The sequence below is a fragment of the Pelodiscus sinensis genome, chromosome 6 (assembly GCF_049634645.1).
Source record: "Pelodiscus sinensis isolate JC-2024 chromosome 6, ASM4963464v1, whole genome shotgun sequence".
NCBI classification, from domain to species: Eukaryota; Metazoa; Chordata; order Testudines; family Trionychidae; genus Pelodiscus; species Pelodiscus sinensis.
In genome coordinates, this window is record NC_134716.1 from 62,740,254 (window position 1) to 62,760,381 (window position 20,128).

Below are 20,128 nucleotides of genomic sequence, written 5' to 3' on the forward strand. Positions count from 1 at the left end.
AAATCCTGGATCTTAAAATTTCGTATTTTCTGACCACTGGTTAATCATCAGTTAACCTTTTGGCTCTGGCTCAACATGTTCCCCCATTAAGCCATCTTTATGCTAATTCTGTCTCAAATAAACAGCATCCATTGCTATTTACTATCATTAAGCTAAATCAGCTCCTTGGGAGATGTCCTAATAATGCAAGCATCTGTCCCAATTAAAGGTGTCACAAGCTGTAGTTAGCTTTAGAAAATGCAAGACATTCATAATCATTTTAATGAAAAAAATATAACCCGGTTAGCATACTGTCATTTTGAAAGCATTTTCCAACAGTCTACACTTGTTAATTTACCTAATGAAATTGCTGAAGTAAATTCGGAGTACTCTTCACTTTATCACTCTCAAATATATAAAAAGAGAACTGAGCTGAATTCTTCTTTCAAATCTTGTTAGAAAACAATTCAAGTATTTTAAAGCTGTTCTTATCCTGTTATTTGGTACATTTCCCCTTTTTGATATTACAGAACATCTCTTTCTGAACAAAGTATTCTCTTCATTTTTTGGTAAGAAGTCACATATTTAGTTTTCTGAAGTTATCATTTATAATGTATCTACTATGCACCGGAGAAGAAGGGCCTTGAAGATGCCTCACTCATTAATTTTCAGTTTTATTTATTGTTAACAATTTATTTCCAGTTTTTAAAAACGTTCCTTTAAAAAAACCGATTCTCTTTATATTTTGGAAGTATCAGAAATCTGAAGGAGATAAGGCAGCTTGGAAACCCAGGCCACCAAGTTACTGAGCTATGATCTCTCCCCCTAGAGAGGATCCAGAAAAAAAAGGGGTGTAGGAGGCAAGGGCACCATTCTGCTCCTGCTGCCTCCTCCATCTCGTTTCCAGGCCTGCTCGAAGTGAGATGACTCTAATCAAGTTACCAAAATGCATTTCACTTTCCAAAAGAGCGTGCTAGGTCAGAAGTCCCTAGGAAGATTCGAGCCTTGGTGTTCATATTGCTGACAATCCCACATTCACCACCATGCAAAACAAATATAAGTATGTGAATTACTTTTCATGCCAAAATGGGTCATTTCCCATCCCCCGCCACCAAAAAGAGAGAGGTTTCACTACATTTTTTTCCAAAAGTAAAAAAGACAAATCAGGAAATGAGTTATATTTACCCAGAAAGCTGTAAAATTAGTTTTTTGCACTTACAAAAATAAAAACAAAAACACTTGAAACAAAAGCGTTGATATATTTCTGAGGAATTATAAACAAAATAAAAACTAAAAATGAAGGACCCTAGGCATCCTTCAATAGCAATGCATTTCACACCAGGAAATCCTTATGCCAATCATATGTTACTGAAGCCTCAACAATTTTAAAGCACAATTTTTGTTTGTTTTTAAATCAACTATGGTCAAGGCATTAATGACACAGACAGCATATCACCATAAGTTCTTTTATTAGCGATCTTATATTCCATTTCCCCAAAAAGATATAAAACCTTCCAAGAGAAAATATCAAAAACATTCCATTTAAACCAGTTTTTCAGAGACAGGATGAGCAAGAAAAAAAATCAAAGACATTTAAGATAAGGGAATGTTTAAAAAAAAACAACACCCCACAACCTCAATGTAAGTACAATTATGGTCTGGAAAATAATTACAATGTTTGAAGCCATATCCTGAACTGAATTTTCTTTAAATCTTTATTTGTGGAAATTAAGGATGCTTGGATCTCAATCACCAGTGCAGCTATACAAAATTAGAAAAAATGTAAAAATATAATTAAAATTGGATGGTGTATGTATAGTTAATGCATAGAAAAAAATATCTCCAAAACCACAATATTACAATTAAAGTATTGAGTAACAAATCATAGGAGGTATGGGGGAGAGGGAAGCAAGAGCACAATCTTGAACTGACACCTAAGCATAATCTCTGCTTGCTGACTTTGATGGAAATTTTGATTGAGATAAGGAGGTCCATAACAGACCTCAAACTGATTCAAACTTTACCATAACTTATAATTTAAACAGAAGGCATTTAAGTCTCCTGTACATCCCCCCCACCTCCCGATAAAATATACTAGAACAAAGCAGAAATCTGCTGGTTAAAGAATATTCAGGTATTATGATTGTACAGTTGGTAACAAATGAAAAACTTATACAATACATGGTTTAATTCTATAGAAACAGATCCTTTGGAAACGACTCCAATGGGGAAGAATACTTTCAATTTTATTGCATCAGAATTTTAATTTTCTTCCTAACATAATTTAAGATATTATTTTGAATATTGTCTTTGCAAAGAATGCTCGGAAGATTTCTCATCTAAATATGCAACAAAAAATAGAAAATGTTACTACAATTTTCTACGAATTTACAGATTGTAAATTTCAATTTAAAAGGGGAAAATTTCAAATAATGTAGCCAAGAAAGCTTACAGTACATCTTTATTGCATGAAAACATCAATTTACTGTTCTCTATAGTCTCAAATATAATTCTCAACTTCTCATAAATGGTTAGTGGTCAACATATCCTTGACATAATTCACACTAAATTCTGCTAAATATTCTACTCTTAAGAATATTTAGCAGATTGAACTAAGTTATGAATTATGCAATCATGATAAACAGACATTGAAACCATGACAGTACATGCAAAAAGAAAAAGTAAAATGTTTTAATTTAACATTTGAAATAGAATGTATGGCTACAAGATATGATTTGATATATCACAGCACCAAAATTATCTAATTAAAATAGCACAGCAGTCATTTTTAGAGTTAGAAATGTCTTTTGTTGGTAAGAGGGTTTATCTGTTATTATTAAATAAAATCACTGATGAATGTAAAAGTAAAGCTTAAGCAAAAATGAAGGCAGAGATAGAAGATTAAAGAAGATCAGAAAGGGAATAATACTCAGATGCAAATTAGTACAATTTAATTGTAAACAGTAGCTAATTCAGGGAAACAGAATGTCCATACTCACATGGTTTCAGCATTCGATGCAAAATACTTAACATGGTGAAAACGAAGTGAGAGGAATAAAAAGCTATTCCCCAATAAGGTAAACATTGGCAACATATGTAAGCATGATTATTAAGTTTGAAGAGTGGCATTTTAAAATATATAGGCACATGAGTCTCAATGCACAGTTTACTGCAATCTGTGAAATGCAAATACATTTATGATGGGTTTTGCAAACTGTTTTACATACTATCAATTCTCTGCATCAAGATGCAGTTTCCTTGACAGTGGCTGAATATGAATATTACAGTATTCCTCATTCTTACAATATTTTGTCTTGTAACATTTTAGTACATTCAAATAGTCAAAATGTTCAGAACAACACAGCCCAAATTTGGTGCTGAAGGACATAGATCAGAGTGTGGCCAGCATGGTCAAATAGAAGACACATAGTAAGTATTATATAAACTACCCTTTTCCCCAAAACAGTGTTGTGGACAGTAAAATAGTAACGGGACACATTAAAAAATAAGGCACATTAATCTTGATATAGAAAACCCATTTCAGAGAACATCAGTATCCAAATGAGTTTTTGTAAAAAATCTTGTATTCATGATTATTACACATTTACTTTTCTATTGTATATGATAATGGAATAATTGCACATATCCCAATATGTCAAATAACAAAATGGGAGTTTTATTAAATATTCCTATACTTTTTCCACCGCAGGATTAATTTGAATTTCTACATTTTCTTAAGCCATGAAAGTCACAAAGTGATGATAGGGCAAAATTTTTAAAAACTACCATCACTAACAAGACAGACTCCTGCCTTTTATTTTACCGCGGGATTCAATTTTCTATCCCATTGAATAAATTGAAATTCAGTATGGAATAAACTGAGATTATTGTTATTTATATAAATGGTTCAAAATATTTGGACATTAGCTATTACACAAGAGCTTTTTATTCCATTTCAATTCAAAGCTGTATTAGGGATTTCAACATGACAATTATTTGTATATAAATCAAGCAAGGATCAGAAAAACAAGTCATTTAAGTTCTACTCCCTTTCCCTTAAAAAACAAAAAAAACCCCAGAAACTATTAATCAGCATTTAACCTGAGATTCAACGTGTTGTCGAGAGGTTAACATCCTTAGAAATTTCTTCACGTGTTGCATTAACTTATACTGATGTTGGTATTTATGTAAAAACGAAAAAGTTGTTTGCAACATGGCTATTTATTGTGTTGGTCAAAAGACAAAAAAATTCTAGAATGCAGATTCTCTCACAGTATCCAGAAACTGGAATAACAATGTGCTTCTTATTGCACGTCAAATTTAAAGGAAAAATAACTGTAGATTCTTGTTCTCTGTATGAATAAAGCCAGGTTTCATCTCAGTCTGATCCGGAATGTATTTATCTCCATCGAACTCATATTGATCTCACTAATATTTCTGGCATCTGGAGGTGAATGCATCAGTGATAAAGATGCAGGTATAAGACTTTCAATGATTAACTTATTAAAGAGTTTGTGCACCTTTATCTGAAAAACAAAATTAAATACAAGTCAGTGACATTTAACATAGTGCTCCCTTCTACACATTAACAATGCTGTCTGAAACAGTACGGCATAAATGTGCATTAAGGAACTTTTAATATGCACCAGCAAGGTAAACACAGAACAGTTAGTATGCAACCCCCTAGTGTGCAGGCAACAACATGCATGACTATTTTAATTGTTATAAGTTATGCTTGAAAAAGCCCATTTAGACACTATTCACATTGTGTCACATTTGAAAGCAACAAATTAAAATTATCATTACATAGCAGGTTTGATTATATAGGCATTGTATTTGACAACCTTATAATGAAAACGGTAACCAAGAAAACATGTAATCTTCCCCCACTAACTCTCTAGACAACCCTTCAGAAAACTACTTCCAGATTGGATTAAACCTTCTATGTGAATTCTATGGATTCATTACCACCAGCCAAAGATCTAGAATCCCCCACAAACCTGGTTACATAACCAAATAATCACAGGTGACAAATTAAATAATGTTTGTGAAATGTTCAGACACTAAGGAGATGTGGGCCATTCAAATACCCATATAGACAGAGAAGTTGATAGACTTGCTTGGGTTGCTATGCTGATGTTTACTGCAATCTTCAAAGCAACATTCATATGGGAGAATGTATGTTTGTTAACTAATCATATGTGCAGAAGACAAAAATATTTAAGACTCCATAACGTAAGTATTTCTGTATGAAAATTATTCTAAACAAAAACCAACAATTTGAAAATCATCTTTACAGAAAGCTTATACAAAGGAACTCCAACCTGGAAGTTTATGGCAATGTTTAACTAGGCTATTTTGACATGCAAAAGCCATATTGTTAACCTACATACTTCAGGCTCTACATATAGTTGCCAAACACAGAACATTTTACTTGGCTTTCAAGAAGTATTAAATCAAAAGCATCCTGAAAATAAGACATTTTAAAAAATAAACTGTTCAACCAGAATACATAGAGTTCTAAAACATTTTAAATTAAGCATGCATGCAAAAAATATCTTCAATATTTCAACATACCTTTCCCTGAGTAGTAGAGCATAATAGCCCTGTGTCTTTGTTTGAAAATCTACAGTCAAATCCTTTTCTGTGAAGGATCAGGGCTGCTTCATCAGATGGCCCAGAATCTGCCTGCACACAAACATAAGAACATAAGAATGGCCGTACTGGGCCAGCCCAGTAGCCTGTCTGCCGACAGTGGCCAGCGCCAGATGCTCAAAAGAGGGTGGACCAAAGACAATGATCAAGCGATTTTGTCTCCTGCCATCCTTCTCCAACCTCTGACAAACGGAGGCCAGGGACACCATTTCTATCCCCTGGCTAATAGCCCTTTATAGACCTAACTTCCATGAAATTATCTAGCTTCTCTTTAAACTCTGTTATAGTCCTAGCCTTCACAGCCTCCTCTGGAAAGGAGTTCCACAGGTTGACTACACGCTGTGTGAAGAACTTTCTTTTATTAGTTTTAAACTGCTACCCATTAATTTCATTTGGTATCTAGCTTGGTGTCTAGTTCGCTAGTTCTTCTATTATGGGAACTAATAAATAACTTGTCTTTATCTGACCTCTCCACACTACTCATGATTTTATATACCTCTATCATATCCCCCCTCAGTCTCCTCTTTTCTAAACTGAAAAGTCCCAGTCACTTTAACCTCTCTTCATATGGGACCCGTTCCAAACCCCTAATCATTTTAATTGCCCTTTTCTGAACCCTTTCCAAGGCCAAAATATCTTTTTTGAGGTGAGGAGACCACATCTGACCACAGTATACAGGGGCAGAAAGATATTCTCTGTCTTATTTTCTATCTCTTTCTTAATGATTCCTAGCATCCTATTTGCCTTTTTGACCGCCGCTGCACACTGTGTGGAAGTTTTCAGAGAACTTTCCACGATAACTCCAAGATCTCTTTCCTGATTTGTCATAGCCAAATTAGCCCCCATCATACTGTACGTATAGTTGGGGTTATTTTTCCTGATGTACATTACTTTACACTTATCCACATTAAATTTCATTTGCCATTTTGTTGCCCAATCACTCAGTTTGGTGAGATCTTCTTGGAGTCCCTCACAGTCTGCTTCTGTCTTGACTATCCTAAACAGTTTTGTATCATCTGCAAACTTTACCACCTCACTGCTTACCCCTTTCTCCAGATCATTTATGAATAAGTTGAAAAGGATTGGTCCCAGGACTGACCCTTGGGGAACACCACTAGTTACCCCTCTCCATTCTGATATATAAGAAAATATATAAACAAAATATAAGTGTAGATTGGAAATTTAACACTACAAATAAGAGACTTTTTGAACCTTCAAACTAGTCATTAGACTTGTGGGCCACTTATGTTCTGAATACCAGTCTCCATAAACTGACAGAACACATGTAACAGTTGTAAAAAGAGTGAAACTGCAGAACTGGCAGCAAGATGATTTTTTAAAATATTCTCTCTTTAAAATGTCTTGAAAACCTGGTCCCAAATTTAAATGTACTGGTAATAGCTATATGGGCAAGCTTTCCAGAATAAGCAAGGCAGTACAGGCTTCATAATTATGAAAGCACAACTCTAGGTTTAAATACTGACCATGTCTTTGGTCCTTCCCAAGCTTTATAACTATGTTTAGCAACCCAACTACTAATCACTTAGGGTGCATCTACACAGCACCCAAAACTCAAAATAAGATATGCAAATTGCGTAGCTTATTTTGAGTTTATTTCATAATAGCTTATTTTGTCATTTGGCGCTGTCTACACAGTGCCAAATTTCAAAATAAAATGCCATTTCAAGCCATCCCATACTCCCTCATAGAATGAGGTTTACAGGGATGGCAAAATAGTGCATCCACTATATTTCGAAATAGTGGACGTATTCAAAAGACATAGGGGTAGCTATTTTGGGATACTGCTAGTATCCCAAAATAATTTTGCTGTTTAGACATACCCTCACAAAGCTTACTAAAAACCATGATCAACAATATACAACCATGAGATTAACTGTGTATGTACAACTATGAGATTAACTCATGTACAACTATGAGACGCCTGATAGAATATGTAACGTATCTTCAAGTAGTAAATTACCATTATTATTATTACTAATATTATATCAGGACTCTACAAAAAAACAATACGGCTGTTTGGGAAATAATTTCACTTCCATGAAAAATTTTGAGGCTTTGGAAAAGGTTTCATCCCCAATTGGAATGAAAAGCTCAAATTCCAAAATTTTTCATTGAAGTGAATTTCTGCAATATTCTGTTTCAGAAATGAAATGTGCTCCCTGGCTTCCCAAGGAGCCAGGCTGGCAGCAAAGGGGCCAGACAACAAAGCTGGCAGGATATACAGCTGTACATTTAGAGAATCCTGCCTGGTTCTGTCAAAATTTCAAAGACATCAACACATTTCCACAGAACATTTTAATTCAATGAACTGTCATTTATTGAAGGGGAAAAAATGCCTGTAAAATTCCTGACCAGTTTCAGTGGAGTGTACCTGCTCTAAAGAGCTTATAAACGTAGACAACAAATCACGGAGGAAAGGGCAATGGACAAGATGACAGTAAACCATGTACAGTTTGTACACACAAATGCACTTTTCTTTGGCTACTGAGCCTAAGCATTTGGTACTATGGAATACTGGCACAATTTCAGAGCTGATCAGTAATTTTCTGACAAAATACTTTCATTGGAAGATACAGATTTGTTGACAAGGAGGTCTTCTCTGGAAATGTGTAGATTTTGGTGCAACTTTCACAGAAAACCAGGCAGGCAATGATTTCCTGCAAGCTCAACCACCTTCACCTCCATAGCCCATCAAATAAGTTGCTGAAGAATCATGGTGCCCAGGGTCCCTGGTTCTGCTCTTTAGGGCAAATGGTTTTATAAAAATGTGGACTTTTCTCATAGGAGAAAAAACTGTTTTGCAGCTAGTTCTAAACAAAATGTTTATACTAATTCATAAAACCAGAATAAATTCATTCTCTTTCATTTAGTTGCTGCCAGTTAAATATTTCTGTTAATGTAACCAAAACAGACTGTAGGTGAGCAAATGCTGCAAAACACAAGATTTACATTTAATTAACAGGAAAATACGAAAGTATAGTCATTTTTAGAATACCGATCCTACAGCCATCCTGCTATTCAATAATTAAGCCCACACTTTCTATCCAATTTCAAGAGCCATTAATGTACCATATATTTTAGCAGGAATGTCAGTACACTCTCACCCGCTTTACAAAGAAATGGAGATATAAAAGGAAAGGAAGGAAACACAAAGACAACTTGTCCTTTAATTAAGCAACAGGGTATCTAATAAGACCCTTCCATTTCTGGCCATTTGAACACAAAATGCGGCAGCACTTGGCCTTCAACTATGAGATCAATATTTGGACGATAACAGTTACCGAACAGTCATTCTGCGACAGACTGCCAAATTGCAGTGTCTGTGTCTGATAAGAAGACTGCTAGTAATAGTTCTAACAAGTTTGCTTCTTTGCTGACATGCTTGATGAGGACATAGCCTGGGGCTAGAAGAACCACAGATGGGCTTCTGAAAGGTCTGAATATTTTTCAGTATGGTGAGTACATCAAGTCCAGAATACTAAGACAAACTATTTGTTACAGGAGGATGACAGAATATGCACAGGGCATCACCAAATAGGCAAAGCTACTAATCAGTTGCAGAAGATACTTGTGAGCTTGACTATAAAGAACAAAGTGGAAATTACCTTCACTACCTTCCTATGAACATTTTTTACATTGTTAGGCCCTAGATAGGAATCTAAAATCATGTTTAATTGGTTAACTGGTTAAACGCATTGTTTAACCAGTTAACCAATTAAAGGGGGGAAATTGGAGTGGGGATTCGCCAGTCTGGCTGGGCTGGAATGCTACCTCCCCCCCCCATTCTCCTTGCTGCTGGGGTGAAGCAGCCTCCTACCAGACAAACGCTGCTTCGGACATCCAGAACAGCCCCTAGCTATGGGGCATCCAGACCTGCCACAGACAAGGACTGCTCCAGCCCTAGAGCAGCCCCTGTCTGCAGCAGGCCCTGCAGGGCTGGAGCAGCCCTTATCTGCCACATGTGGGGAGCTGCTCCAGCCTTCACCTCTTAACTGGAACTAGTAAGCATTACCTGGGTAAGGGTGATACTTACCAGTTAATCTTTCACATCTCTAGTGCTAGACTGGTATACTACTGGTGTCAACAGAAAAGAAGAATATGGATGATCTATGGGAAAATAACTCTAGATATACAGGCAGTCCCCGGGTTACGTACAAGATAGGGACTGTACGTTTGTTCTTAAGTTGAATCTGTATGTAAGTCGGAACTGGCGTCCAGATTCAGCCGCTGCTGAAACTGATCAGTTTCAACAGTGGCTGAATCTGGACGCCAGTTCTGACTTACATACAGATTCAACTTAAGAACCCCAGGCATCCCCAAGTCAGCTGCTGCTGAAACTGATCAGCGGCTGATTCCAGGAAGCCCGGGGCAGGGGCTTCCTGTAGTCAGCCACTGGTCATTTTCAGCAGCTGCTGACTAGGGGACACCTGGGGCAGAGCAGCTGGGGTGCTGCTGGGTTGGTCCAGTGGCACCCAGAGCGGCGCTACGGGACCAACCGGCAGCGCCCCAGCTGCTGTACCACAGGCGTCCGGAGCAAAGCCGCGGAGCACGGGGGCAGCGGGACAGCCCAGACGCGCCGTGGCTATCCTGCTGTCCTCAGGCTCCGCGGCTTTGCTCTGCTTTGCTCCCCGTCCCCCTGGTCTGCAGACCAGGGGGACGGGGAGCAAAGCGGCAGAACACGCGGGCAGCGGGACAGCCCAGACGCGCCGTGGCTATCCTGCTGCCCTCGGGCTCCGCGGCTTTGCTCTGCTCTGCTCCCCGTCCCCCAGGTCTGCAGACCAGGGGGAGGGGGAGCAGAGTAGAGCAGAGCGGTGGAACGCGCGGCCAGCTGACAGCCCAGACGCGTCTGGGCTGTCAGCTGGCCGCGTGCTCTGCTCTGCTTCCCCCCCCCCCATGGTTTGCAGACCAGGCGGAGGGGAAGCAGAGCGGAGCAGAGCAGAGCAGAGCGGCAGAACGCGCGGCCAGCTGACAGCCCAGACGCATCTGGGCTGTCAGCTGGCCGCGTGCTCCGCTCTGCTCCCCCCCCCCCTGCAGATCAGGGGGAGGGGGAGCAGAGCGGAGCACAGCAGAGCGGCGGAACGCGCGGCCAGCTGACAGCCCAGACGCGTCTGGGCTGTCAGCTGGCTGCGCGTTCCGCCGCTCTGCTCTGCTCTGCTCCCCCTCCCCCTGGTCTGCAGAGGGGGGGGGGGGGGAGCAGAGCGAAGCGCGCGGCCAGCTGACAGCCCAGACGCGTCTGGGCTGTCAGCTGGCCGCGCGTTCCGCCGCCGCTTTGCTTCCTCTTCCTGGTCTGCTCGAGACCAGGGAGAGGAAGTGCCCCGTTCGTAACTGCGGATCCGACATAAGTCGGATCCGCTTAACTCGGGGACTGCCTGTAGTCTATTGGCTCAGTGCACGTGAACTACAGCAACTACAGTAGAGGGTAGCTTCTATTTGATATTTAGTTTTCTTCCTTGACTTTAGTATCCATTTATATATTGTCCGACATGACCTCTCAAACAAATGGGAGAAATATAGCAATTAAAGAGCTGCTACGAGGTGGGTGCAGAACTAATTGGAAAACTGTTCCCAGCAATTAGTTATCAGTAGTTCAGAGTCAAACTGCTTCCCTCAAGAATTGTCCTTGTTCTGTTCAATATCTTTATCAATGATTTAGATAATGGTATAGAAAGGCATCGTGTAACATTTGCAGAAGACACCCTGATAAGGGTTGCAAGTGCTTTAGAGGATAGAATTCAAATTCAAAATGATCTGGACAAAACTGCAGAAATGGCCTGAAATAAATAGAATGTAATTCAATAAAGATTATAAACATAAAATACTTCACTTAAGAAGGAAATACCAGTTGCACACATACAAAATGGGAAATTACTGCTTGGGAAGGAGAACTGTGGAAAGTGATCTGGTGGGTTGTGGTGAACCACAAGCTAAACACAAGTCTGTTGCAAAAACCAAACAAAACCAAAACTAAAAAGCTAACATAATTTTGGGATATATTAGCAGAAATGTCATAAGCAAGATACAAGAAATAATTCTTCCGCTCTACTCCATGCTGAAAAGGTCTCAAGTAGAAAACAGTATTCAGTTCTGGGCACCACATTTCAGGAAAGATTTGACTAACTGGAAGTTTTGAGGAGAAGCACCAAAATTATTCAAGGTCCAGACTTACACGACCTAGGAGGAAAGACTAAAAAAAAAATTGGGTATGTTTTGTCTGGAGAACAGAAGGAACATGGAAAGCTGTTGTAAGTAGAAGGTGAAAAATGGTTCTCCTTAACCTCCAAGGATAGGACAAAAGGCCCAGTGCTTAAATTGCAGTTAGGAAGGTTTAGGTTGGACATGAGGGAAAAAAAATCCTATCATGGTAATTAAACTAGACCAAATTGCTAGGGAGGCTGTGAAATCTCCATCACTGGAGAGATAAAAAGAATAGGTTAGGCAAATACTTTTCATGAACAATTTAGTTATTACTCAGTCCTGCCGTGAGTGCAGGGGACTATATTACAAGGTAGGTCCTACCTGGTCCGGCACCCTCTACACCTGAGCTATCCCAGACCATGTTGTTTGGCAGACAAGGAGAGGTCAAGGCTCCCCTCCTGGCTGTCAGGCCTGCTCCTATGCAGGCCCTGCTCTCCACAGCCTTGCTGAGGCTATGCTCTCCCCACCTCCGCACTGGGGGTCCAGGCTCCACTGCCTCCAGCCCAGGTGGGGCTGTGTTCCCTGCTATGCCAGCCCCAACCAGGGCTGCACTCCCAGGCACCATTGGTCCCAGTGCCTGTGACCTGGGCAGGGCTGTGCTCCGCACCAACATTCCCAGCTGGGGTTGTACTCTCCAGCATGCTGTCCCGCTGCACTCCCCATTAACAGCCCAATTCCTGAACCTAAACAGCCAAGGATCTCGGATCCAGCAGTATCTGTGGTGCCAGACAAGAGAGTCCTGAATTTGAGAGGTTTAACCTATTGAGATCTCTTCCAGTTCCACATTTCTATATTTCTGATTCCTATGCTCCTAGAGCAACATCTTAATACAGTGAGCCACAGAAACAGCTCACACACACAAAGGTTTTAAGCTTGGGCTGTTGAACAGCTTTCTAAACTCTACATCTGTTATCATATTAGATATCAGCAGTCAGATCACAGGTTCTAGGAGCTATAAAATGACCTCTTCCCCCATCCTGAACAAAGTAAAGCCTTCTGCAAAGTGAGATTGTTGGCTGAGGAGCAATCAGTGGCAAAGCACAAAATTTGGCAGTCATACAGTATTTGTGTCAGAGATAGCGAATACTGTAAGTGAATGGAGTGGGTATGGAAAGGGAATAAATGACACCTGTTCTCCAATCAAAGGAAATTTCAACAAAAGATCAGAAATGACTGATCCAAGACATTTTCATTGAAACCATCACTATACTGACTAAACTCACTGTGAATGTGGATCACCTGAAATAATGAAGATGAGGCTGAATTCAATCCAACTACTGTCACATTTTGGGTATATATGAAGATTCTGTTACTGAACAGAAGTTGCCACTACAGCAATATTCAGTAAACGTCCTTGGTGCAAATACCCTTTGCCAAGGGTAAAGACAACATCTTGTCCCCATCTTTGCTTGGTTAAGACTAAATACAGGTTCTACGAGACTCTGGCATTCTGGATCACCTTATTGGTTTTACAACTTATTGGTAAAACAGCACCTCCCGACAGCACACTAGAATAATTTCCCAAGCACTCGTTACTGATGAAAAGATCATGTAACTGATACCATTAGGTAGCACTTGGCCATTATTTGAATGTTCTTAATTGACAACAGGATCAATAATTACTGAAATGTGTTTACAGAATAGAATAGTACTGAGCAGGTAGACTGTACTTAGTGCATTTGTGGGTTGTGAATTTTTTGCTATATTGTTTATTAGAATAACAACTCATTATATTATTGACCATCTGTGTAAAATGCAGGTTAGAGAAACATCATTTAAAATGTATAGTGCAGAAGCCTGACTTCCTATGGGGGTGAAGTGATGCTAGAAATGACAAGCTGCTCATCCACTGGATTTATCTTATAGTTATCTGCATACAGTGGTCCCCAACGCGGTGCCGGCGGGCGCCATGGCGCATGCCGGGGCATTTACGTGCGCCCACCAAATGATCTGGCCTGGTCCCGTCCCTGGCGCATGCGTGGTGCCGGCACTGGGCGCACGGCACATAGGCGGCCCCTGCCCCCGGGCGCGCGGTGCCGGCCCCGCCCCCGGATGCCCAGCAGCCCCAAAAGGTTGGGGACCACTGATTTATAGCATGAATATTTCAACTCATTTTTAAGTTAAAAGTTTTCCTAATTAAGATTTGAATTTATTAAACTAGAAATACATTAAATTCTATTAACATGTAATTGTTTTATTAAATATAGGCATGCCTATGATTTAGTAATTACATAGGCTATGCCTATACTACAGAACACTTGCTTCAGTATGTGGGCGAAGTGTAGCTAAGACACTACAGTGAAATGCAGGCTACATCCACACTGCAGTGTATAGTTTACATGCAGCAGTGAAAATCTTGAGGAGGTGGGAGGATGCAGGAGTTTTCACTGTGGTACCATCTTGCTTAGCAGTGGGGGAAGCTAAAATTATACCATTAAAAATAGCACTATAGACAGGGGAGGCATCTCTTCGGCATACAGAGCCCTGTGGAAGGTATGCATGTGTTTTTCCTCATCTAAGGAGTACTTCACCATCTACATTGCTATTTCCTATGCTAGGGGGAGGAGGGGCTGCGCAGCGTATGTACTCTACATGCTGTTTTGAGGAGTGTGCAATGCAGGCATATCTTAACCTAGAACTATTAGTATATAACCATCCTACCAACGTGTATTATAATAATATATACTAGACAGGTCTAATTTATACAATAGAGTGGTGTCAAAGTCACTTTCATTTTACTTTAATCTAGATTTCACTATCCCCACTCCCAGCATGTAAATTAGACTGAGTGTAATTAAGTTTAGGGGAGTGACTAAATATAAGAGAATCAAACTTATATCAATTCTCAATTCCTCTTGCTATGATTAATGTATAAAAATTTACTTTTACTCTTCTCTGTATTCAATAGACATTAAATACCTTCAGCCTTGTAAAATGTGACAGCATTTCCTAAGCAATTGCACTATCAAAACTCCCAAATTTTTGGTACAACTGCCAATACCTTCAATACTGATTTAATTTTGAACCCTTGATAATTTAACAGTGTCAGGTTCTTGGCCGATAAAAACAAGAAAAACAAGCCCTATTGCCATGAATTCTCCTAAGCAGTATCCCAAGGCAATACTACTAAAATTTTAAACTGAATGTGGGAGAAGGGCCATTTAAACAATTTTAACTGATTACCATAAAATGTTTAGTCATATATTGGGAAGTTTAAGCAACACTATAAAGATATACATTTATGTTTGCTATACAAGAATATGTTAAAAATTATTTTTAATGCTGAAAAACAATTTAGAGTATATCACTTTACATCAAATCCCATTTGAAACGAGAAATATTCTATATCCCTGAAGCACTAAGACATGAAAGCTGATGTTTTACAATAGTCGAAATTACCATTTTTCTGTAGAAGAACATAATTTTAAATTTAAGTAACTTTTTCAGTATTTTTCTCACTTGTTCTTTCATGGACTCCTTTAGAGTACTATCATCTAAAAATCTAAATAATGTTCTTGTTATTTTATGATAGGGTTTTTTAATATATAAAATGACAACACTATAATGTCTCTAATATGAATCAATAGCTAGAACAGTGCAAAATGTATAATTTCAGGTAAGAAATGTGTTTTGTAGGCTAACAAAGAAGTCATGATATTTATCATTCTGACTTGGAATTATCTGAAAAAAAGAAAGGCAGTTTCTTTGTTCAAGAAATTCATTTCACTTGTTAATACAGTTTTTACTGTGAGAAGGGAAGGTTTCATACCTCCAACTGTTTTCTTTGCTTACTGCCTCTGCTGATTTGCAGGTGCACATATGAGTACTACAGGCTCTGGGGTGATCTATAAAGCACTGATTGTTTGAACTGAACACATGCACCTTTTTGGCTAGATAAGGGACCATAGTCCCAAACAACCCACCTAAGCTCTGGATCATCAGTGGCATCTTGAAACCAGTTGGAAAACAGAGAATTCCCTCTACAAATGTTCACATATGGGAATTAACACTTCTTGAAAGAGGGCTATAGCACACAAAAGAAGACTAACAAATTGCTCTCTGAAAGGACCATCTGTTTTAGCCTTTAAAGATATGTCTACACTAATTAAAAACCAGTAGGTGGTATGTATCAGCTGACTCAGGCTTGTAGGCTCAGGCTAAGGGACTGTTTAATTGTAGTGTAAACAATGAGTCTCAGCTAGAGTCTAGGCTCTAGGACCTTGTGAGATGTAAGGGTTCCAGGGCTCTGGCTGCAGCCCAAGCCCCAACATCTACACTACAATTAAACATCCTGAATCTGAGCCCTAAGTCAAAATCAGCTGGCACATGCCAGCCTCAGGTTTTTAAATGCAGTGTAGACATATCCAGAATCACAAAAATAGTGCTAGGTATATTTATGAATTGAATTGTTGTAAATGATGTTGTAAAAATAAGTCCGAGGGAACAGTGGCTTGAATGAGTAGCTTCTGGAGTAAATTGTCAGCTGTAAATTTAACTTCCAAGAAGGTAGTGGGACTAGAACCAAAGGGCTAATGTGGATTGGGCTTGCGAATTCTTCTGACATTCTGGTGAACATTTACCCCTTATCCTAAGCTTTTGAGGTTCATGAGAGGGGAACTAAGTCTTTGAACTGGAAGATAACAGCTTGTTAGAGATAACACACATCTGGTATGAACATGAAGATAACTTGTTCATATTAAAAATCACTCCGTATAACCTATATAGGAAATGGTGTGGGCAGAAGGGAAAGATGCAGGCTCCCAACCACATTAAAAATACTATTACTTGCTCTAGAGTTATAGATGCATGAGCATTAGAGGTCCTGTATTTCTGAAGTATCAATGTATTATCTGATAATCCATAAAAATGGGTACAATGGGTTATCCTGAGCAAATCAGATGAGGACACAGGATAAGCAGCATGTTCAACACCTACCTATAATATATTGCTAGTAAAAATCATGGGGGATTTCAATCAGACACACACATCTTGAGGTTACATGCTGGGGTAAAATGTTCAAGGATTTCCTAAAAATTATAGAAGGTAACTTTTTAACAAACAACATTACAACTATCTCTAGGTAATTGTGTATTAAACTTAATTCTGTTGGATGAACATGCAAGAGAAATGAATTAAAACAGTGATTGCCTAGATTCAAGTGATCATAATCTAACTTCATTTGTTACATGCAAACAGTGTAATCCTAACCAATAATATACAATCTTGTTGCTTTAAAAAAGGTAAGTTTCACAAAGCTGAAAATAATTATAAGCAAAACTGAGCAGGAGAAAATATAAAGCATATAATATGAAAGATAATTGGGAACAGTTTACAAAATCTTTATTAGATGCCAATTTCCACCCATCCACCCATTTTGCAGTGGGAAAAGAGATCTCCTTTCATTAAAAATTCATGGTTAAGAGGGTAGGTGAAAGAAGCAATACAAAAGCAAAACAAAAACCCAATATGTAACAACAAATGGAAAAAGCAGCAAGTTGATAGTGAAGGCTACACAGCAGCAATTAGGAGTTGCAGACAATTACAGTGAAAGTTTTGTTATCTGGCACTCTGTTAATCCAAAAACCTTGTTAACCAGCATTGCCCCAGCCACAATACCGCTGCATCTTCAGGCACATGTGCCTGATTCCTGCCTGTCCAGCCGGGGGTGTTGCGGGACTTCTGACAACTGGCAACACTGACTGACATCAGCAAGCACCTCCTTCCTCCTTAGCCTGACTTTAGCTGCCAGGAGCCAGGTCTGCTGGTAGGGGGCAAAGGCAGAGCAGTAAGTTTTATCATCTGGTACATTCAATCAACCAGAAATCCCCATTTCCTGTGAGTAGTGGATAACAAAGCTTTCACTGTATGAACAAAGCTAAAAGTATTGGGGGGAAAAATCTGTGTCAAGCAGTGTAAAAACAATTACATTTTAAAAATATATTAGGAACAAATTGAATTCTTACAATGGTAGAAATCCAACACAATAATGGTAAAATTATCAATCGCGATGCAAAAAAAGGAGACATTACATAATATTTCTATTTTGTTTAAGAAAATAGCAGAATGGCTGTCTTCATATCTTATAGGAGCAAGGACATATTCTTCCTCCCATCAGTAACTAGGAAGGCTATTAAATAGCTACTATAACAAAAATTAGCAAGATCAGATAGCCCCTCAACCAATGATTTTAATACTTTTGGATGCAAGTTATCTGAAACATGAACACTGATTTTAACAAAAATTGGAACACTGTGAAAGTTTCAGAAGACTTGAGAAAAAGCCAGTGTTTCTCCAATATTTAACACACATGGAGAGACAGGAAACAATTTACTGTTTAGCCTAACATCAATCCCAACTATAGCATGGAAAAGCTGACATGGGATACAATCAGTAAAGAGTTAAAAGACTAATATACTTAATGTAATTCAACTTGTTTTTATGGGAAAAGTGTAAAAATATATTTCTTTTTATGAAATCACAAGTTTGGTTATTAAAGGAACTATGTGGGTATACTATACATGCTTCTGTAAGGCATCTGACTTAATCCTGTATGACATTCTAATAAAAACTGCACTATTCAAAATCAATGCAGTCATTTAAAATTGACTGAAAAAAATGGCAAGCAGACAGCTCTCAAGTAGTAATTATAAATGCAAAGTTGTTGCCCAATGGCCTCGTGATACTGCAGGAATCTGCTGCTTGCCCTACATTGTTCAAAAATCTGCACATGACAAAAAATGGTGGAGTAGCAAATATTGACAGCATCGAGTGATCAATTATATAGACCACCACAGATTGCTTGTATGGTCTGATTTAACTCAGTGTGTTTTAACAGTCAAATGCAAGGTCATATATCTAGGAATAAAGAATGAAGGAAACTCTTTGGGTATGTGGGAGGGGTAAGGGACAAACCTGAAAAACAGAGGCTTCTCAAAAAGGGCTAAAGAGTTATTGGGAAATAGGGCTGAGGTTAGAAATTCCTTCTTCAGCGTGCTTGTGGCACCTCTTTATGGCCCCCTATAAATGGAGGTAATCTTCCTCCTCCAACAGGTCTCTTTTATTAGATGGATTCCCCAAAGAGGAAAGAAGGGGAAGAAAGTGAGGTAGCCTGGAGCAGAAATGAATGGAATAATCTTTGCAGATGGTGTTTAGTACTCAATAATTGTAAGAAATCCTGCACCAAGCACTGGTGAAGAAGATATGGAGGTCCAAAGGATTGAGGCATGCGTGTGTAGTTTTCAACCATCAAAAAATGTCAACCATCAACAAAGCCACAGTTCAGCTGATAATCAGTGAGGAATTCTCCTTGTATACTGACTTCTTTTATTGAAAGCAGGCATAGTCAAAGATGCAGACTGGCACCACATCTCAGGCTGCATCCCCTTCTTTCAGACAGGGAGGCTTTTTAAAATCGAATGTTGCATTTGAATATTTCCTTCTTGTAGCAAGCTTCAACCATTAGGCACAGCAACTTGAGTTGCTCTGCTTTTTTCTAAAGACCTCTGCCTTCAAAGGAAGATTTTTGGTGTTATTTGACTCAGAAGTAAGGTTAGAGGACCTTAATCAGAAGCACCTTCGCCACAGCTATACATTCTGATGCCTCCTGGTCCTTGAGTCACATATACCTTTGGGTATAACTCTCACATTATTATCGGAGACATCACAGGCTCTTCTCACTGTGTTTTTGCTAGGGTTCAATTGTGGTTACATGAGGCTTGGTGCCACCTTTTATTTCCCTGGTGAAGAGTCCAAAATGTGATTCACAACATCCCATAATGTGCGCTTATCAGGACATCATGATTTGACAAGGTTGCCAACAACTGCCCAGGGTTGTCCTGGAGACCTCAGGAATAAAAGATTAATCTTCAATCAAAGATAATATCATCTGATGAAACCTCCAGAAATACATCCAACCAAAGCTGGCAACCCTATACCCTGATAATTGGCTACATTAAAACCCAAAGAGGTGAACAAGCAGGTATTTCTGACAAAAGTGACACATTTTATCCTTTCCTGTCCAAAGGAAAAAAGAACAAGATGTCTTGGTATCACTGGGAAGTGTCTATGCAGTAGATACCACCATGGAATTTTCAAAAGAATATTCTAGTGGAAATAGCTGACCCTGAATAGGTGTTGGGAACACACTACTAACTCTCTTTGATATTGGTGGTGAGGAAAACAAGAGAAATATCCTTAAAATGTCCTGGATTAACAGGAATATTTATTTATTTATAGTACGCAGATGCAAAATATCAAAAAAAAAAAAAAAAAAAAAAAA

The 20,128-nt window shown here is 38.9% G+C and overlaps 1 protein-coding gene across 1 annotated transcript in view; it reads right to left on the bottom strand.

Moving 5' to 3' along the window:
- Positions 1-1,431: 1,431 nt before the first annotated feature.
- The window catches only part of MAN2A1 (mannosidase alpha class 2A member 1), a 207,732-nt gene continuing 189,035 nt past the window's right edge, over positions 1,432-20,128 (bottom strand). Inside the window, exons 21-22 of the mRNA XM_075932033.1 lie at positions 5,557-5,667; positions 1,432-4,505 (exon numbers count right to left, since the gene is read on the bottom strand). Of these exons, the coding sequence (XP_075788148.1) occupies positions 4,353-4,505; positions 5,557-5,667 (264 nt within the window). The 3' untranslated portion in view covers positions 1,432-4,352. The remainder of the gene's footprint in view (positions 4,506-5,556; positions 5,668-20,128) is intronic.